Source organism: Delphinus delphis, chromosome 16, assembly GCF_949987515.2.
Source record: "Delphinus delphis chromosome 16, mDelDel1.2, whole genome shotgun sequence".
Lineage (NCBI taxonomy): Eukaryota > Metazoa > Chordata > Mammalia > Artiodactyla > Delphinidae > Delphinus > Delphinus delphis.
Genome location: NC_082698.1, coordinates 62,078,435 through 62,099,960, shown reverse-complemented (window position 1 = coordinate 62,099,960; position 21,526 = coordinate 62,078,435). Strand labels below are relative to the sequence as shown.

The 21,526-nt window shown below is 39.1% G+C and overlaps 1 protein-coding gene, 1 long non-coding RNA gene and 1 other non-coding gene across 3 annotated transcripts in view; 1 reads left to right on the top strand and 2 right to left on the bottom strand.

Annotated features, from left to right (window-relative positions):
* Positions 1–65: 65 nt before the first annotated feature.
* The window catches only part of LOC132439963 (uncharacterized), a 44,045-nt gene continuing 22,584 nt past the window's right edge, over positions 66–21,526 (top strand). The window contains exons 1-2 of the long non-coding RNA XR_009522472.1: positions 66–206; positions 604–681. This is a non-coding gene — a long non-coding RNA (uncharacterized lncRNA). The remainder of the gene's footprint in view (positions 207–603; positions 682–21,526) is intronic.
* Positions 761–887, bottom strand: LOC132440124 (small nucleolar RNA SNORA27). The gene has a single exon (XR_009522528.1). It is a non-coding gene; the product is annotated as a small nucleolar RNA SNORA27 (small nucleolar RNA).
* The window catches only part of PPA1 (inorganic pyrophosphatase 1), a 37,982-nt gene continuing 30,094 nt past the window's right edge, over positions 13,639–21,526 (bottom strand). The window contains exons 7-11 of the mRNA XM_060034861.1: positions 21,006–21,133; positions 20,645–20,730; positions 15,729–15,798; positions 14,569–14,608; positions 13,639–13,984 (exon numbers count right to left, since the gene is read on the bottom strand). Coding sequence (XP_059890844.1) covers positions 13,953–13,984; positions 14,569–14,608; positions 15,729–15,798; positions 20,645–20,730; positions 21,006–21,133 — 356 coding nt within the window. The 3' untranslated portion in view covers positions 13,639–13,952. The remainder of the gene's footprint in view (positions 13,985–14,568; positions 14,609–15,728; positions 15,799–20,644; positions 20,731–21,005; positions 21,134–21,526) is intronic.

Genomic DNA, 21,526 nt, shown 5'->3' with positions numbered 1-21,526 from the left:
CTCAGGCGAGACGAAGACCCTCGGGGGCGGGCCCGACTTGGCCCCGCCTCCTCCCGTAGGGAGTGCAGGAACCGCGAGACGTGGCAGCGCCGTGCCCCGGAGGGCGGGGGCGTCGTCCTGGAGTCTCGCGGGGGACCTAGACGGCTTCAAATCCGACCGAGTGCGTTCTCAGACGCTGGGGGAAAATCAGAAGTGGCGACCGGCAGGTAGGTAGGTTATCGGAAGGAAGAGTTGACCTCAGAGCCCTCGACCTAAGATGGATCCCAGCGAGCTTCTGCGTTAAATCGCAGTTCCCTGGGATAGCCTGTTTTCTAGAAGAACAGCTAATATTTATTGAGTACTTATGTTCGAGTGCACTGAGTACTTTGCAGGCCTCATTTCATTTGACCCTTTCATTACGGCCCTGTGAAGCAGATACTATTGTTATCCCCAGTTTACAAATGAGAACCGAAGTTCAGAATACTGTGGTAACGAAGCCCGAGTTCATACCCTAGGAAGTGGCAAATCACTTCCAAACCAAATCATTGGTTCCTTCACCTGCATTTTCACATTTAATTCTGAGGACAGCCCTATGAGATTGGTATTATTACTCCGATTTTACAGATAAGAAAACTGAGTCAAATGTAAAGATGAATGATGCTTTTGGATGGGAAGACTCTATCATAAAGATCTCAATTTTCTGTAAGTAAAATTACAAATTTAACCTGATTCCTGTAAAAGAACTAATAGGATTAATTATTATGTATGTGTTTTTATTACAGTTTGTTTCCTCTGACAGGTTACGAGACAAACACCCCGTTTACTTGAGTTTTAAAAGGGTATTTCCTTTGCCCCACTTGAATGACCAATAAAGACATAAGTCCAGTTGGCAAAGTGAAAGGGGAGTGTTATGTGTGTGTTTTTTAAACTACCCTGTTTGTTCCTAAAATTCAAATGGAAAAATAAACAAGAATAGTCAGAAAACAGGCTCTGAAGAAGCAGAACAATGAGAGGGATCTAGCACTATCAGATATTAAAACATTATAGATCCTCAGTAATTAAAAGTTTGGTAGTAGTGCACAAAAAGGCACACAAACCAATGGAACGAAGTACAGATATAAACTCAAATACATGCAGAAATAAAATTAAAGTGGCACCTGGGTAGGGGGAGGGATAAACTGGGAGACTGGGATTGACATATACACACTACTATATATAAAATAGATAACTAATATGGACCTACTGTATAGCACAGGGAACTCTACTCAATACTCTGTAATGACCTATATGGGAATAGAATCTAAAAAAGACAGGATACATGTATATATATAACTGATTCACTTTGCTGTACAGCAGAAACACAGCATTGTAAATCAACTATATTCCAATAAAAGTTAATTTTATTTATTTTTTTATTTTTTGCCCACGCTGCGTGGCATGTGGGATCTTAGTTCCCCAGCCAGGGATCGAAGCTGCGCCCCCTGCATCGGAAGCAACGAGTCTTAACCACTGGACCACCGGGGAAGTCCCCAAAAGTTAATTTTAAACAATAAAATTTTAAAAAGATAAAATGGCACCTGGCAACTCCAACAATACTCAGAGGGGGCTGGATAGGCAAGCTCTCCACCTTCCCCCTCCTTTCATCTTGTGGGTCTTCTGCATTGAGTGTGAATCCTGCCCAGACACATTTGAAAGGGGTCAGGCTATGTTCTGAGGCCTCTCACCAGCTTTGACTAAACCAGGGGAACTATGTCCAGAGGGCTTGGAACCCCGGTGTGCACACCTGGAGGCACAAGTTGGCCCCGGTGCAAGTTAATGATGCAAGTTAATGCGTTGGACTACCGGGCCTTGTTAGAAGCCTGGCTGTAAGGTAAGAGGCTTCCAAAGCACAAGGATGACTTGGGGGACTCAGGAGGAGGGAGGGAGCACACAGGCAGATTCTCAGGAGAGCTGCAAATTTCATTTACCAGCTGGGAAGCCTTGGTCAAGTTGACAAATGCCCCAAACTACAGTGTACCCACCTCTAAAATGGGTGAAAGAGGCATTGTCATGCACGTAAGCAATTTTTTCAGAGTACGTTTTTAAGAAGTGTTTCAATTATGTGCTTAAAATAAATAATAAAAGGGTTGGGACAGTTGGGTTGTCAAGAAAACCTAAAAGTTGAATTTATAAGTCACATGCCACATCAAGTAAGTTCCAAATGATTCAAAAATACATATATTTACAAATGACACCATAAAAGTACTAGAAAAATTTTAAAAAAGCATGGATGAATTCCTTATAATCCTGGAATAGAGAAGGCCTTTCTGGCTATGATTGAAAATCCAGAAGCCATAAAAGAAAAGATTGATAAATTTAACCACAGAAAAATAAAAATATTTTATATGGCAAAACAGCAACAGTGATAACACCGTAAACTCAGGACAGATGACGAGAAAAAATATGTGTAATCACATCATAGGCAAGTGAAAAATTAACATGAAAAAGACTGTTGTTAAAAAAAATAGACAAGGAGAGAATCACAATTATCAGGAAAGGAAATACACATGGCTTTTAATCATAATAAACTCATAATAGCAATATAATAAATACAGAAAATAACAAAAGTTAATAAATTTAAAACTCACTGAGATACCATTTTCACCCATCAGGTTGGCAAAAGTCGACCCGTTTATTGGTGGCGAGGCTGTTGTAGAGAGTAGTCAAGGAAGGCCCCACCAAGGTGCCATTTGGACAGGACCTGAAGGACATCTGGGGGTAACATGTTCCAGGCTGACAGCACAGCATGTGCAGAGGCCTCAAGGAGGAGTGTTCATGGCAGCTTCCAGGAACAGCTGGGAGGCCAGCGTAGCCAGGCAGGGTGAAAAGGGAAGTAGTAGCAGGAGGTGAGGTGAGAAAGGTGTGGGGTAGGTGGTTAAGAATTGGGAAGGTTCTGAGAGTTTACCTAATGAGTTAGCCAGGCACACTTCCATGGATACTGGCAAACACGAGACTCCTGGGGCAGAGACAAAGGATTTTATTACCTCAAAGCCTGAGCTTCATGTTTGTGTATTTTGCACTTGCCCCCCAACAAGTACTCTGGGGTGATGCAGAGCAGCCCAGGTGGATTCTGCCCATAGAGTGGATTTGCATCACAGCTGAAGAACCCAGAGCTTAGGGAACCCCAGTCTTTCATAATGGACTGCAGGCAAACCTGGCTGACTTTTGACCCAGATGGAGACAGTATTACACTGGACAGCAGACAAAACTATCCCCTGCCTCAGATGGAGAGTCTCTTCCAAGGCTGTTCTTTATATAAACGTCCTTGAAAAGATAGTCGAAATAAAGGCCTCCAGTACCTCTGCTCCAAGAAGTGCAGAAATATAAGAGATTCATAGAGAATTGTCTCCCAACAGGGGCAAATCTTTAGAGCCTTGTAGGCCACTGTGAGGACTTTAGACTTTCTTGTGAGTGGTCTGGAGATGGAGGGTTTGAGCAGAGGAGTTTTATGTAATTCTTCTCCCCACTCTATTCTTATTCCCCTATGCATGCTCAACATTAGGTCGACAGGCACTCAGAAACTGAAATGGAGACTGAAAAGCAACTGTGTTAGGGTTCTCCAGAGAAAGAGAACCAATAGGATACATAGATTTGTATAAGAGGAGATACGTGAAGGAATTGGCTCACTCAGTGATGGAGGCCGAGAAGTCCGACGAGCTTCGATCTGCAAGCTAAAGAGCAAAAAAGTCGGTGGAATAGTTCAGTCTGACTCTGAAGGCCCGAGAATCAGAGGGCTGGTGGTGTAAGTCCTGGAGTCTGAAGGTCCTAGAGCAAGGAACTCTGATGTCCAAAGGCAGGAAGGTGGATGTCCCAGCTCAAGAAGAGAGAGAATCTGCCCTTTGTGGTTTTTTTGTTCCATTTGGGCCTTCAACGGATTGGATGATGCCCGTCGACGTTGGTGAGGGGCACATCTCTTTACTCAGTGTACTGAAGCAAATGCTAACCTCTTCCAGAAACACGAGACACACCCAGAAATAATGTTTCACCAGCTATCTGGGTGTTTTTTATTCCAGTCACGTTGACCCATAAAATTAACCACCTATTGGAATTGTCAACATGGGGGCCATGGGGACCCCCATGCAGTTTCAGGGAGTAATGGGGATGGATGCTGGACTGGAGTGACCTAAGGAGAGACCATGAGAGGAGGAAAGGGGGCAGTGACCCTGGCCAGTGCCATAAGAAATGTGGCTGTGAAGGAGAGGAGAGACCAGGGAGCCGAAAGGGCATGGATGCTGAAAATTAATGATCCCTTGCTGCATTGAGCATAGTAAAAACTGGAACACCATCTGTGTTAATACATAAAAATTCATTCAATTCTTGAGAAGAATGTAAATGTTTAGCCTTTTATCAGCTAGAGGATTTCATAAAATGTTGATTAGAAAAATCATTCTGAAAAGCAATCCATCTAAAATTCGAAGAGGTAAAAGTCTTAAGATTTCTAAATGTTTTCCCTTTGACATAATCTAGAGTGCAATTAGGAAAAAAACCTTAATTCTTCTTAAACTAATTGTATGTTTCCTAGTCTGTGCACTGTTGGTGGGAATGTAAAATGGTGCAGCCCCTATGGAAATCAATACGGGGGTTGCTCAAAAATAGGAAATAGAATTATCATATGATCCAGCAATTCTTCTGGGTATATAACCCACAGAATTGAAAACAGGGTCTCAGAGAGATATTTGTATACTGATGTTCACAGCAGCAATGTTCACAACAGCCAAGAGGTGGAAGCAACCCATGTGTCCATCAATGGATAAACAAAATGTGATATACACATACAATGGATATTATCCAGCCTTAAAAAGGAAGGAAATTCTGATACATGCTACAACATGAATGAGCTTGGGGGACACGCTAAGTGAAAGAAGCCAGTCACAAAAAGACAAATACTATATAATTCCACTTATACTAGGTACCTAGAGTTCTCAGCTTCCTAGAGACAGGAAGTAGAATGGTGCTTGCCATGGCCTGGGAGGGGGCGGAAATGGGGAATTGTTTAACGGTTATAAAGTTTCAGTTCTGCAAGATGAAAAGAATTTTGGAGATCTGTTGCACAACACTGTTAATGTACTTAACACTACTAAACTATACAGTACACTTAAAAATGGTTAAGATGGTAAATTTATGTTATGTGTATTTTACGACAATTAAAAAAAACAGGGGACTTCCCTGGCGGTCCAGTGGTTAAGAATCCGCCTTCCAATGTAGGGGACGCGAGTTCCATCCCTGGTCAGGGAACTAAGATCCCACGTGCTGCGGGGCAACTAAGCCCACGTGCCGCAACTACTGAGCCCGCACACCACAACAAAAGAGCCCGTGTGCCGCAACAAAGATCCAGAGTGTTGCAACTAAGACCTGATGCAGCCAAATAAATAAAAATAAATATTAAAAATTTTTTTTTAAAAAACAAAACAGTTTTTGGTTTCACTTGGCACCTCCAGCACCTTCATCTTTCTGTGCCTGGTGTATTTTGGCATTTCCATTTTCTGCAGGGTTATTCCCATCCTTGCCAACATCGACTTTTCCCCTTTTCTCTCTCTTTTTAAAAAAAGTATTTATTTATTTATTTATTTGGGTGCGCCAGGTCTTAGTTGCAGCACACAGGATCTTCATTGCCACGTGTGGGATCTTCATTGCGGCACGTGGGATCTTCAGTTGCAGCATGCATATGGGATCTAGTTTCCTGACCAGGGATCGAACCTGGACCCCCTGCATTGGGAGTGTGGAGTCTTAGCCACTGTGCCACCAGGGAAGTCCCTCCACTTTTCTGTTTGGGTCCCTGCTCTCCCTTCTTTACAGGGGTCTTTTCAGGCTTGGGCTCTGGCTTTGGAGGCACAGGTTTAGCAGCTACTCTTGTATCTATTCATATTACAGGGTTAACCCAGCACCCACAACATACTCCCTTAATATTAGTAGAATAATTAATAATAGTTCTTAATTTAAAAACATTGGTCGAGGTCCCCAAGAAGCATTAAGGATGCAACAAAATAAAGATTCTTTCCTTACATTGCAGAAATTCCAGCCCCCTCCATATGTGCAAAAAAGGAAAAGAAAAGAAGCCTGAATGTGGAAGCTTTACAAAATTTTTGACTGCTTTGAATATTGAATTGGAGTTCTCAGGGAAGTCCAAAAATATACATTTTAGTTTGTGGATACCCAATTATAGTCGTATTTTGCTACATATTTATTTCCCTTTAGGAACCAATGAAAGAATTTGTATTTTTTAGATTAATTCATTCAATATTTATGAAGTACATGCTATATGTGAGGACATATGCTAGGTGCTCAGAATACAGAGGGGAACAGAAGAGATAGGGTCCCTGCCCTCATGAGTCTTGCAGTCTAGTGGTACTTGGAAATCATCTCCTAGATTTTTAATGGCCCCACTGGAGGGCGCTCTAGCACCTCCAGAGAGCCCTGGACCCTGCTTTGGAAACCACTACACCACTTCGTACTCCCCTCCACTGCCTACTGTAGGGCCACCCAGCAAATGCTTGTGGAATGTGTTCAAATGGCATATCACACCATGACCATTCCAATATTTATAGAGGAGTCATGCATTCAATAAATATGCTTGGATATTTCCTAATGAGAAGGGTATGGCGGGAGGGGGAGATATTATCAAACAGCATTGCAGATCATCAGGATTCCTTGAATACTTCTGTACCCATTACGGAAATAAGATAATAGTCCTTTCCAGTTTTAAAAACTGTTGGTGCCTCTTGAGGGCCTCCTAAAGTCCAGGGTCTCCTTAGCAAGCCCTTTCATTATCTGATCCTTGCCTACCTTTCTTACCTGGCCCCCTTCTATTCTCCAACTTGTAATCAGCATCCCAGCTACCTACAACACATTAGATTTCAGGAACATGTCTCATGGAGTCGATTAAGAATATGTGTTCAACAATACATCTGTATTATCTTTACACCAGTTTAAAAGAATTAGGTAGCATCTATAAATAATAACATGAAATTTCAAAATGTATATAAGTATGATCCCGTACATACTTAAAAAATACTAAATTGTATATTTATATTCAGATAAATGTGTGTAAAAGCATAGAGAAAAATCAAGAAAGAGTCATACCGAACTGATAGTGGTTAATCTCTAAGAAGGGAGTAGGATTGACAGCAAGCAAGGAGGACTTTATCTGTAATTTTTGAATTTTTAACATATTAAAATTTGTGTATCATCTTTGGAGAAATGTCTATTTAAGTCTTCCACCCATTTTTTGATTGGGTTATTTGTTTTTTTTTATATTGAGCTGCTTGTATATTTTGGAGATTAATCCTTTGTCAGTTGCTTCATTTGCAAATATTTTCTCCTCATGCACTGTTGGTGGGAATGTAAATTGATACAGCCACTGTGGAAAACAGTATAGAGGTTCCTTAAAAAACTAAAAATAGAACTACCATATGACCCAGCAATCCCCCTCGTGGGCATATACCCAGAGAAAACCATAATTCAAAAAGACACACGCACCCCAATGTTCATAGCAGCATTATTTACAATAACCAGGACATGGAAGCAACCTAAATGTCCACCAACAGAGGAATCAATAAAGATGTGGCACATATAACAATGGAACATTAGTCAGCCATAAAAAGGAACGAAATTGGGTCATTTGTAGAGACGTGTATGGACCTAGAGAGTGTCATACAGAGTGAAGTAAGTCAGAAAGAGAAAAACAAATATCGTATATTAACGCATATATGTGGAATCTAGAAAAATGGTATAGATGATCTTATTTGCAAAGCAAATAGAGAACAAATGTATGGATACCAAGGGGGAAGAGGGAATGGAAGGAATGGGAGATTAGGACTGACACATGTACACTATTGATAGAGAACAAATATATGGATACCAAGGGGGAAGAGGGAATGGAAGGAATGGGAGATTAGGACTGACACATGTACACTATTGATACTATGTATAAAATAGATAACTAATGAGACCATACTGTATAGCACAGGGAACCCTACTTAATGCACTGTGGTGACCTAAATGGGAAGGAAATCTAAAAAAGAGGGGATATATATATATGTATAGCTGATTCATTTTGCTGTATGGTAGAAACTAATACAACATTGTAAAGCAATTATACTCCAAAAAATTTAATTTTAAAAATGTTGTGTAATTTTAAAAATAAATAAAATAAATCAACAATAAATAAATCAACAATAAATAAATCAACATTAAATCAACAATACATTAAAAGGATCATACACCATGATCAAGTGGGATTTATCCCTGGGATGCAAGATGGTTCAACATCCACAGATCAGTCAGTGTGATGCACCACATTAACAAATTACAGAATGAAAATCATACGATCGTCTCAATAGACGCAGAAAACGCTTTTGACAAAATTCAACATCCATTTATGATAAAAATTCTCAAGGTCGGTATACAGTGAACATAATAAAGGCCATATATGATAAACCTACGGCCGACATTAAACTCACTGGTGAAAAGCTGAAAGCATATCCTCTAAGATGAGGGACAGGACAAGGATACCCACGAGATGAAGCACATTGAGCCTGTAGCATAGGGCCTGCCACTTAGGAAGTGTTCACAAATGGGAGCTATTATCATTTGCTGCTGTTGCTGTGATAGATGTTTGCTGGATTATCTCATGCTGATCATAACTACAACCCCATGAGACATTTTTCCTGATCTCTGAAATTTATGACTAGAGCAGTGGTTTCAAACATAGGCGATGTTAGAATCACCTGGGGAACTGGTTAAAAATTAGATTCCAGGGCTCAGTCCCTCCCAGTCCTTATTCTGTATCTAAAGTATATATATAATATATATATACATATAAGTATATATCATATATATCCACGTGTATATCCATATATAAGTATATATATCATATATATGTTACATATATATGATATATATTACATATATCATATATATGTAACATATATAATATATATTACATATATACACATATGTATACATATATATAGAGAGAGAGAGAGAGAGAGAAAGAGAAGCCCCCGACACTAGCTGTGCTGAGCACTGTCCACTGGTATCCTTCTCCTACTTCATTTGATTTTCTTTAAAAAAATTTAAAATTTTATACATGCTTTTAGAAAAACAATTCAAAGAGCATAGAAGCTTACGGGCTTCCCTGATGGCGCAGTGGTTAAGAATCCGCCTGCCACTGCAGAGGACATGGTTTCGAGCCCTGGTCCGGGAAGATCCCACATGCTGCGGAGCAACTAAGCCCGTGCGCCACAACTACTGAGCCTGCGCTCTAGAGCCTGCGAGCCACAACCACTGACCCCTTTGCCACAACTACTGAAGCCCTCGCGCCTAGAGCCCATGCTTCACAACAATAAAAGCCACCGCAATGAGAAGCCTGGGCACTGCAGCGAAGAGTAGCCCGCGCTCGCCTCAACTAGAGAAAGCCCGCACACAGCAACGAAGACCCAACACAGCCAAAAAGAAAAACAAATAAGAGAGCATAGGAGCTTACAAAGTGGAAGGAAACTCCATGGGCCTGACCTCTTCCGCACGTAACTCATTCCCACTCCCTGAGATAACCATTGTTGGCTGTGGTTTATTTTTGTTTGTTTGTCCCCAGAAATTGTCTATACCCATACAAGCATATCCATTAATGTGTCTCTTTCCCCACAGTGCTCCCTTTGTAAAAACATAAATAGGATCATAGGATAGAGTGGGGATTGGCAAATGGTTTTGGTAAAGGGTCAAATAGTAAATATTTTTGACTTTGCAGGTCATGTGGTCTCTATCCCAACTACTAAATTCTGTCTTCATTGTAGCTAGAAGGCAGTCACAGCAATTCATAAATGAAAGGGTGTGACTGTGTTCCAATAAAGTGTTTTTACCAAACCTCTGGCAGGCTGGATTTGGCCCGCAGGCCATAGCTGGCAGCTATAGAGTACTACAACTTTTTCTCTTTTCACTTAGGTATTTTGAACATCTTTTCCATATCAGCCCATGCAGTGACTTCACTGACTGCTACATGTATGAATATTTAGCCATTCCTCAACTGGACTGCTAGATATTTTTCCAGGTTTTGCTATACTTAACAAAGCTGCCATAGGCTGTGTGCCCGGTTGACTATTCTTAGTCAACTAGAATGAAGTCTTAGATCAGAATTGCTGACTCAAAGTATAAAGACAAATTTAAAATTTTGATAGAGATTGCCAAATTGCTCTCAGGCTTTTTTTTTTTTTTTTGCTCTCAGCCTTTTAAAAAAATTCAGATTGCCACATACCCTTGTGGTGTTCATTGCTTAATCTTATTTCTGGCAAATGTTTTCTGTTAATTTAAAGGTTTTGTAATAACTAAGGGAAAGATCCCAAAGAGAGACAGAGGGAGCAATAAACTCTGTGGCAATCGACTCGAGTTAATAACTCTTCAATAAATACTTGTCATCATGAAGCAATTCGCACAGCACTCTTGTCAGTGTACAGGCAAATTCCCTTTGGCCTAGACTCCCAGAAAGCAGTAAAGGCAGCTGTTCTAAATGTAAAGAACACTCTGTGCAGAAGCACAATATAAGCTCTTGCGTAGCAAATATGCTGATTAGATAGGACATAATCGCCGTTACAGCTGCAGCACATGCAGGCCTGGGCTCAGGGATGGTGAAAATGAATTTTGAATTTCTAATTGGAGTTCTCATTCGGACCCTTTATACAACTGGGCCAATGCTTCAGATTGCCTTACCTGAAAAACTGCATTGATCATGCAGTGTTGCTGAGACTACATTTAAAAATTTTTTTTAATTTAATTTTTATTTTATATTGGAGTGTAGTTGATTTACAATGTTGTGTTCGTTTCAGGTGTACAGCAAAGTGATTCAGTTATACATATATCCATTCTTTTTCAGATTATTTTCCCATATAGGTTATTACAGAATACTGAGTAGAGTTTCCTGTGCTGTACAGTAGGTCATTGTTGATTATCTGGTTTATATATAATTGTGTGTATATGTTAATCCCAAACCCCTAATTTATCCCTCCCCTCCACCTTTCCCCTTTGGTAACCATAAGTTTGTTTTCCAAGTCTGTGAGTCTGTTTCTGTTTTGTAAATAAGTTCATTTGTATCATTTTTTTAGATTCCACATATAAGTGATAACATATGATGTTTGTTTTCTCTGTCTGACTTACTTTACTTAGTATGATAATCTGTAGGTCCATCCATGTTGCTGCAAATGGCATTATTTCATTGTTTTTTTATGGCTGAGTAATATGCCATTGTATAAATGTACCACATCTTCTTTATCCATTCCTCTGTCAATGGACATTTAGGTTGCTTCCATATCTTGGCTATTATAAATAGTGCTGCAATGAACACTGGGGTGCATGTATCTTTTTTTTTAAAAGGAAGAACCATTGTGTTGTATACTTTATTTTATTTATTTATTTTATTTTATTTTTCAATTTATTTATTTTATTTTTAAAAATTTTTGGCTGCGTTGGGTCTTCATTGCTGCGCACGGGCTTTCTCTAGCTGTGGCGAGTGGGGGCTACTCTTTGTTGCAGTGAGTGGGCTTCTTGTGGAGCACAGGCTCTAGGTGCGCGGGCTTCAGTAGTTGCAGCACGTGCGCTCAGTAGTTGTGGCTCGCGGGCTCTAGAGCGCAGCCTCAGTAGTTGTGGTGCACGGGCTCAGTTGCTCCGTGGCATATGGGATCTTCCTGGACCAGGGCTTGAACCCGTGTCCCCTGCATTTGCAGGCGGATCCTTAACCACTGCACTACCAGGGAAGCCCTGACTGATGTTCGTATTTTTTTCTTTTTGGCCGTGCCACACAGCCTGTGGTTCCCGAACTAGGGATTGAATCCGGGCCCATGGCAGTGAAAGCACAGTCCTAACCACTGGACCCCAGGGAATTCTTTCCCCTGATGTCCTTATAAGGGGAAATTTGGAAACAAGCACACAGGGAGAACACCTTGTGTACATTAGGGTTATGCTGCCACAAGCCAGGAACTATCAAAAGCAGGGAGAGGCCTGGAACAGATCCTTCCCAATAGTCTTCAGAGGGAGCATGGGCCTGCTGATACCTGGATCTCGGACTTCTAGCTTCCAGAACGGGGAGGCAATACATTTCTCTTGTTTAGCCCATCCAGTTTGTGGTACTTGGTTATGGTAGCCTAGCAAGTGAATACAAGAGTATTTTACATTCCTTACCTGAACAGAGGAGTGGAAGCTTTCTACAGAGGATCTCATACAGGAGAACTATTGCTGACATTTCTTCTGACTAGTGTTCTATCCCCTTTCCTTTCCATAAATTTGGGCAGATGATTCCTATTTATTGCTAATACTTGTGAAGTCCCCCACTTTGTATAGTCTTTCATTAGAAAACATATTTCTTATCGTAACAAATCACTTCAGAAATCACATATTACAATGACTGAGGCAGCATTTAAAAACAGAACTTACAAAAGGAATAAGAGAAATATTACTAAAATCTGAATGCTGATGTTTCTGGTCCTGGACCAGACAAGAAGGCATAGACCTGTTTTTCTCTACTTCTCCTGCTAAGCACAGCTATAGACCCTGGAGATGACAAGACACAACCAAGAACTCTGAAAGGTGCTAAGAAGGCAAGCTGGTTTGGGCCCCCAGGACCAGAGAACAGCAGTGACAGGGCACATGCATCCTACCACCACCAGGAGGAGGAGAAGAGTCCTTCCCAACCCCTAACCTAGCAACAGAAGGCAGTCCAGATAGGCTCATTCCTCCACCTCCCCCATAGGGAATGGGGGTCCCTCTGGTGGGCATGACACTACCTGGCAAGGGGGCTCATTGGGAGCCCAGGCAGAAATAAACAACCAGGGAGGCACTCTCCTTCCGCACAAGGCCTGAGACTCCCCTTTTCCACCAAGAGTTACCTAGGTAGGCGGGTGAGCTGAGCCTGAGGGAGAAATCCAGCTATAATGGGTAGACCAGTTCAGGAAGCTTCTTTATCCCTGTAGCCTAAGACTCTCCTCTTCTGCCACGAGATACTCAGCCCCCTCAGGCAGCACCAGCAGGAACCAACAGAAGCCCCAGTGGCACCAGATAAACCAGGCTGACCAAAATAACACTGCAAAGCTGCTGAAAATTAAACTGCCATTGAAACCACAGTCCACAAAAGCAGGCCAAGACCCATGTGCTAACCCTAAATAGGGTGATGCCTGCTAAAAGATTTAAATGGATCCTAGTGTCTCCTAACATAACAGACAAAATGTCTAGGATATTATTAACAATCACCCATCATAACAACAACCAAGAAAATCACAACTTGATTGAAAAAACACAGTCAGTGGATGCCAACACTGACCTGAGATTATAGAGCTAAATAAGTAGACGGGCTAGGATTAAAAACTCAGGTCTGCACAGCTCCAAAGCCACGAATTTAATCACAAAACTATCTTGGCTGATGGCTCACAATGGGATGATAGGAATTAGGTAAGAGTATAGTATCAAGACTGCTGTAAATATAAGGGATTTCATTTTCAGGTGCCTACAAATAAAGTCAGTTTTAGTCTAATAAATAAAAGTGAATTATAAGATCATTCACAGAAAACAAATACCAAACAGCACCCAAGCCTGCTTGGTAGTGTTAGGCTTCAGATTAAAATAAAAATATCATAAACCAAGTTTCAATAAAATAATTTTATTTCCTAACACATGGCAAACATATACATCCAATACGTACTTATCTTGGACATTTATTCACAGATGACTTCCAAACTACAACTGTCTTGATATTTAAGCAGGAACTAAAAGTTATCTTAGTTGATATGAAAGATGCTTTTAGATGGATAACAGTATGGATATATTGGATTGGTCACAGCAGAATTTGATTGATTAGTTCTATAAATTTAAAGCTTGGAAAAGTTACTACTTTTGCATCTAATGCTTTCAGACGAAAAGGATGCAGCAGTATCAGCTTGTATTCCAGAGAAATTTCCTTAGTTTTTCTGGTGATGGAACCACTTATCCACTGTAGTCAGGGAAAAGAAAAAATTAGAATCCCTGTTAGGAATCAAAATTATACCCAACATATAACAATGAATAATATATTTGCTTTAATGTATCCTCCTATGGATTACATTAAAACAAACCTACGTACATGCAAAGCTTCACTACAGCAAAAACAGGTAATTTACCAGTGTTTTCTTTTGGGCTGCTTTACTCTTGATGCTGATACTATGGACATGCAATTCTCACAAGAAGAACCTTACAGAGAATTCTAACATCTAAAGGTGGAAAGAACTGTTTCCTGGGTGAAGCAGCCTGGGGCCAGATGGGGACGAAGAGCCCAGCCTGCTCCAACCTCCACAAGGCATCTACCAGGAACTCCGAGAACAGTGGGTCATGGTCATGCTGTCACAGCGGTGGCCCTAAATGTGGTAGGTACAGCCATTTTTCTTCCCACATATGCTACAGAACTCTAAAAAGCTTCTTCTCCCTGTCCTTCTCTTTCTCTGTATGTATGTGGTATGTAAGACGTATCTATAGATACAGATGTAATTTTCCACACATATGCATAATGTTGAACGTAATTTTACTAGATACAGATCTTACCATCTGTTGGTATTGTGCAGGCAGGTTCATGTGGTGGTAACTAAAATAAAATGTTAAAATGTATTAGTCTAATCCCAGAAAAAGAATAAGCTAAAAAAGTATACTGATACAAAAATTAAAAGGAATCTAAACAGAAGACAACTATCCCAATTTTTAGGTCCTAAAAATAATTTACAATAGATAGTAACAATGCAGAGCTTGCTCTACTGCTAAGAAATGCTAACAAATTCAAACCTCTTACCTTTTAATGACATACAGGAGAATAAATAAAAATAAATTTGTTACAGCAGAAACTAACACAACATTGTAAAGCAACTATACTCCAATTTAAAAAAACCTGCTTTTTGAAATAAAGAATTAAAAAACCAACATATGTATATATAAAGGTTTTATATATACACACATATATATAAAATGTAGGCAGAATGTTCTCATTGAAGAGTTATGATTGTTAACCAATGGCTTATCCCTTCCAATTTATCTTATTCATCTCAACTTTGTCAAAATTCATATATAAATAAAATAAATCTAAATGTATTGGCTTCATCATTAAATTGTCCTTTTCCCTTGTATTACCCTGTTTACAAGGCTGTAAAGTCAGACCTCATTTTCATTTGTTTTCCTTATTTAATATTGTAAATGGGAATAATTTTAGACAATCTTCAGTCTTTAGGTTAATACAAATCAGATCATTAAAAATAATACAAAAACAAAATAATTTCTTTGATGGACAGTTTACTTCCTCACATGAAATTCTCCTCTAGGACTATAAACCACTCCTGCAATGGTACCTGAAATTTGGTAACTTTCTCATTCCTTGCTATGACCAAGTCAAATAAGTTCCCATTGGTACTTTTGTGAAAAATGGCTTATGATAAGTACTCAGGCACTTGGGTTACTTAGAACATTCTGGAGTCATTTTGATTTTTACAAATTGTCCTACTTTGTTATCTGCCCAATATAGTGTTGGCTAGGACCCTCCTCAGGTTTCCCCTCAGTCAAATGTCTACTTGTATTTATGGTTTGTAATTTCAAGATCTTACATTGTAATATGTGTACAGGACATCCTCAAATATTTATTGAAGGTACTTTCCCTCCCCATTCAACACCCCATTTTTTGGCCACCAGGCGTGTTCTTTTTCAAGGAAACCTTTACTTACAGCTTCCACAATGGCTTTGGCAGCATCAGGATCACACTGGAAGGGGCTCTCAAACACTGTGGTATTCATGCTATTGAACAAAGGAAAATTGTCATGAGTCACAGTAACAAAAACTTCTCTCTTATTAAAACTCTCTCTTGTTAAAAATAACAAGATGAAGGTGGTAGGCCAGATGAGATTCAAGTCTGGCTTAGTTGAAAGCTTTCTCACCTATATTAAATATTCTAATTATTTAATATACAGCTATTCTTGTGGTCAATTTTACTCAAATCCCTTAACAAGTTCAGATTTTAAAGTATGTGATTGAATGCAGTGTAATTCTCAATGAAAGAGCTAAGATGCAAATGAAAATGACAAACATATCTTTCCTAATTAGATAAAATGAAAAAAACAAAAAACAAAAAAATCCAGTTTCTGTCAGTGTTGACATCTGAGATAGACACTCCTGGCAGGAGTAACACCTGGTTCAATATTCCTGAAAAATAATCTGGTAAAATGTGTCCACAACAAAATAAAAAAAGAAAAAGTAAGAGACAAAAATTAAAAAACAAACAAACAAATGTGTCTAAAACCTTCTAAAACCTTTTAAAAAGCACATACTCTTTGATGGATAAATTCCACACCTCAGAACTCAGAGATTTAAACTATGATGTACAAAGATGTTCAACATACACGATTTCACTACTGGTAAGAGTGAAAACTTGGAAGTAACCAAAATGTCCAACAACAGGGATGATTAAAAATGATTTATCCATGAGATGGAATATTACACAGATGGAATGTTATATAGTAGGAAAGCATTATATTCTTAATGACATGAGAAATGCTTATAGTGTTAACTTTTTTAAACCATAAAACAAATTTTATATACAATATGATCCTAATTATTTTTGAAAATATTATACTTATACACAAAGGACTGTAAAAAGAAAAAACTCTAAATGTTAATAAGAGTATCTATGGGAAAACTGTGATTAAAATGATTTTTTAAAAACTTTTTTTGGTTAACTATAGTTCAAAATTTCCTATGTATTAAATTATTGTGTATTATTATAACATGGGTATGATCAGAAATATTCTATTAAAATGAAAAATAAATATCTTCAGTTACCTGCCACTTAACATGCATTAAGCCCATTTCCATAGAAATAATAGGACACCACAAAATAGAGAAGTTATTAAAAGCAAAGTCTCATGATTGTACATTTTCACACAAATGTGTAAGTGTGCTCAGTTTTTCTTGTTTGTGGAGAGACAATGTTTGCATTTTACAGGACATTATTCTGACTTACAGAACAGAAGATTCCTGAGAATTATTTTGACATTAGGATTTTCTCATAATCAGAAAAAAATCTTACTACCCAGATAAACTGACATGTATAAAAAAAAGTAATACACATATATAGTTAGAAAATTCAGAAAGTCACAAATTGAAAGCCTCTCTCCCTCCCATCTCCAAATGGTTGTCTCCAAAGGCAATCATTATCTATAGCTCTTGTTTCCCTCCAGAAAAAAAAATTTAAATATAAACAGATGCTGGGGTGTGTGTGTGTATCTCACCTTGCATAAATGAGATCATACTAAATATACTACTATGGACTTTGCTTTTCTCACTTAATATATTTTGGTTGTCTTTCCTTATCAACATAGAGAGAACTTTTTTTTTCTGTGACATATACTGTTCTATTATATGGATGTGCTTAACCATTACATTTTGGTTGTTTCTAACTTTTTGCTATTATAAATGACACTGCAATGAACATCCTTATACATAAATCTTTTGGGACTATATCTATAGGATACATTCCTAGTAGTGGTTCTACAAAGAAATACATGCATTAAAAATTTTGGGCTGAATATTGTCAAATTGCCCTTCACAAAGGTTGTACCCATTTAAACTCTCACCAACCATATAGACAGATAGATAGATAGATAGATAGACAGATAGATAGATATAGATATTCTTGCCATCCCAGCTATCATTTAATTTTTTAAAATTTTGCAAAGCTACTGGGGGATAACACTATCTTTCTGAGCTGCATTTTAAATTATAAAATGAGGACTTCCCTGGTGGCACAATGGTTAAGAATCCGCCTGCCAATGCAGCAGACACAGGTTCAATCTCTGGTCTGGGAAGATCCCACATGCTGCGGAGCAACTAAGCCCACGTGCTACAACTACTGAGCCTGCACTCTAGAGCCCACGTGCTGCACCTACTGAGCCCGCGTGCTGCAACTGCTGAAGCCCGCACGCCTAGAGCCCATGCTCTGCAACAAGAGAAGCCACCTCAATGGAAAGCCTGCGCACCGCAACGAAGAGTAGCCCCCGCTCGCCACAACTAGAAAAGCCCACGCACAGCAACAAAGACCCAACACGGCCAAAAAAAAAAAAAAAAAAGAATAAACTAATTCCACTACGAATGAAATAAACAAATCCTGAAAGAATTTATTAAAAAAAATTATAAAATGAGACTGTACATCTTCTTATCTGTAAATTTTCTTTTTTTATCTGTTCCTCTCCTTCTATTGAATTATTCTTTTTCTTATCAATTAGAATAAGCTATTTATAAATTAAGGAATTTAGCCCTCTGTCATGTGTTGTTTAAGCAGAAACTGGGAAAAATTGTCTCCTGATACATAAAAAAATAATACCACAAGTAAATCTTTCTTTTATGGATTTTGAGTTTGTCTTCTGTTTGGAAAGGTCTTCCCTATTACAAGCTAATGAATAAATTCACCTATACTTTTTCTAGAATTTTCTCACATTACAATTTATCTGTCTGTAATTAAATGCTGATGTAAGACTAGGGTTACAAACCCTAGTTTGCAGCCAGCACCCAGTTAACATGTGGATATAAAGTAGTTGGAGGTAAGAACACTGGTGCTGGGTTGCTTGCACAGGGCACTTGTGGAGCACCTGCCTGGTTACAGCACCTTTCCAAAATGAAACGGCCACAGCCATGAGGGTGGTTGCCAGTGTGTATATCTGGCGTAAGGAATGTAAGGAGTGAGATAGAGATCTAGTCTTATTTTCTTCCTAAACAGTGGTTGGTCCAAACCACTCATTTAAAACATCTTCTTTATTATAAATTGAATTCCCATACATCTTTAGATCTACTTTAGGTCTATCAAACTCTAACAGAACTGAATAATTTGACTTTCTTCTTCAGTACCAAATTCTTAGTAAAACAATATTACTAAACAGTACCAAAATAATTAACACTCTTCCTCACCACCACTACCCTTACTTTTTTCAGAACTTCCCTTGTTATTCTGAGATGCAGATTTTTTCTAGATGAAACTGAATGTTATTCATGAATATATACCTTTCTATTTAACATCTTTTATATTTCTCAGTAGAGTCAAACTTTTCTTCTTCTGGGTCCTTCGGGTTTCTTATTTATACTGTGTTTTTTTTTTTTTTTTTTTTTTTTTTTTTTTTTTTCTGTACGCGGGCCTCTCACCGTTGTGGCCTCTCCCGTTGCGGAGCACAGGCTCCGGACATGGCTCACGGGCCCAGCCGCTCCGCGGCATGTGGGATCCTCCCGGACCGGGGCACGAACCCATGTCCCCTGCATTGGCAGGCGGACTCTCAACCACTGCGCCACCAGGGAAGCCCCGTGTTTTGTTTTTAAATACTATTCTACATGAGATCTTTTCCTCCATTATAGTTTCTGTTACACTTCATATAGAAAGCTAGCAATGTACATATATACTCATTTTGTAATTATTCACCTTGCTGAGCTCTTTTTTCTAGGGTTTTCTGGGTACACAATCATATCATCTGCAACAATTTGCTCCCCCTTTTCCAATATTCCTGCATCTTCTTTCTCTTATTTACTTCATCAACTAGTATTTCCAGAACAACACTAGTTAAGTGGTAATGGTGGGCATTCTTTTATAAGCTTTAAAAGAGGAAGTACTGTACTAAAAATGATCTGGGGCCAGACAGACTTGGATGCGAGTCCTAACTCCAAAATGCTTACTGTGGTATGACTTTGGTTAAGTTTAATCTCCCTGCATCTGTGTTGCAGGCTTGGCAAATATTAACTGCTCAGTCATATTAGCTATTAGTAGTAGTAGTAGTTAATTCAGTGTGCATAGTAGATCCTGGTTTAGTTGTAATGAACCTTACATATTCACATCAGAGAACACCAACCCTTGAACTCAACCTGATTATACCCATCCCATTCTGAGCACCCTGTTGCTAGGCAGGTTTTCCCGATTAGCCTTACAAAGCTCTGATCTCACTGCGCCCTTTATAGTTTTAGTTTGTACTTATTCAGAGAGTATCTTGTGGCATTTTTCAGTTGTTTATATAGTTACCTTCTGTAAAGAAAAAAAATGTTGCCTGCCATTCCAGTTCTACAAGGATCAAGCCATTAGCCACTACAGTCACCCACGGACAGTGAGCCCTGAGGGGAATTCAGGATGGAGAAAACCAGGAAACATTTGGGTATATTGGCCCCTAGATAGTTAACATGCATTTCTAAGAAAAAATTTCACATGACCCCAGATTCTTGCCTCTTCCCATACATAGAAAAACACTAAAATCATTAACTCGAGAGGTCTCTTCTTTATGAATAGCAGTAATCTTTTTATGCTTGACTACATGTTTTCCCGGCAAAAAAGTTCATATATATCCTGGCTCCTCCCTTATCTCTCCAGAGCAGTTCCTCAGAGCTATCTGAGAGGCTATCTTCCCGGCTACAGTCCTCGAATAAAACTTAACTCACAACCTTCCCGTTGTGTAGTTTTTCTTTCAGTCTACACTTCCTACTGACTTAATAAGCATTGACAAAACCAGTGTCTTTCCCTAAGTGAATGTAACGGTGGAGTATGTTAAGGTAATTAAAACCTCTGGAGTAAGCTAGTCTGCTTTGTGTGTTAAACATGCAGAAAAGAGTTAATGCTTACCAACTGATTCCTTTTCCATCAGTTTTCTTAGTCACTAATGCTCTCCAATAGTCATGAGTGCTTTTAATAATATCAATTGCAAAGTCCTATAATTTGAAGAGATATACGTTAGAATAATAGAAACGTGTTCTTTTCTTATTCTCGATATTTTCCCAAAGCCTGATAACTTAGTCTCTTTTGAATCACTTCTTTCTATCAAAAATGGAAGAAATCATTTAAATGAATAAATCAACATCAAGCCTGTCGTGTGTCTTTAGACATCTGTTTTATGACGATATTGTCTTTAGATGGTAACAATATGGTTAAATTATAAGTCTCAATACAAATAGGCCTAAAGCTACAGTTCTGAGTGACACATTACCTTATCTTTAAATTCTGCGTCGAAAGCAAACTGGTTCTCAGGTTTTCCATCAGGAACCTTGTACCTTCTAAACCAGTCCACAGTAGCTTCCAGGTAGCCAGGTTTCAGCCGCTTGACATCATTAATATCTAAGAAGAGAATAAGATTCTCTTCTCAGATTGCAAGATGTGTATGTAATTATTTATGCATTCAATAAAAATATCAAGTGCGTACTTTGAAAGAGCTACGGGATGGATTATCAAAAACTTTCAAGACAACGTTAGAGCTAACACCTTGTTGAGAAGAGAACACATACACACATTAAAAGGAAATCATCGGGGCTTCCCTGGTGGCGCAGTGGTTAAGAATCCACCTGCCAGTGCAGGGGACACAGGTTTGAGCCCTGACCTGGGAAGATCCCACATGCCACAGAGCAACTAAGCCCATGCGCCACAACTACTGAGCCTGCGCCCTAGAGCCCTTGAGCCACAACTACTGAGCCCTTGCACCACAACTACTGAGCCCTTGCACCACAACTACTG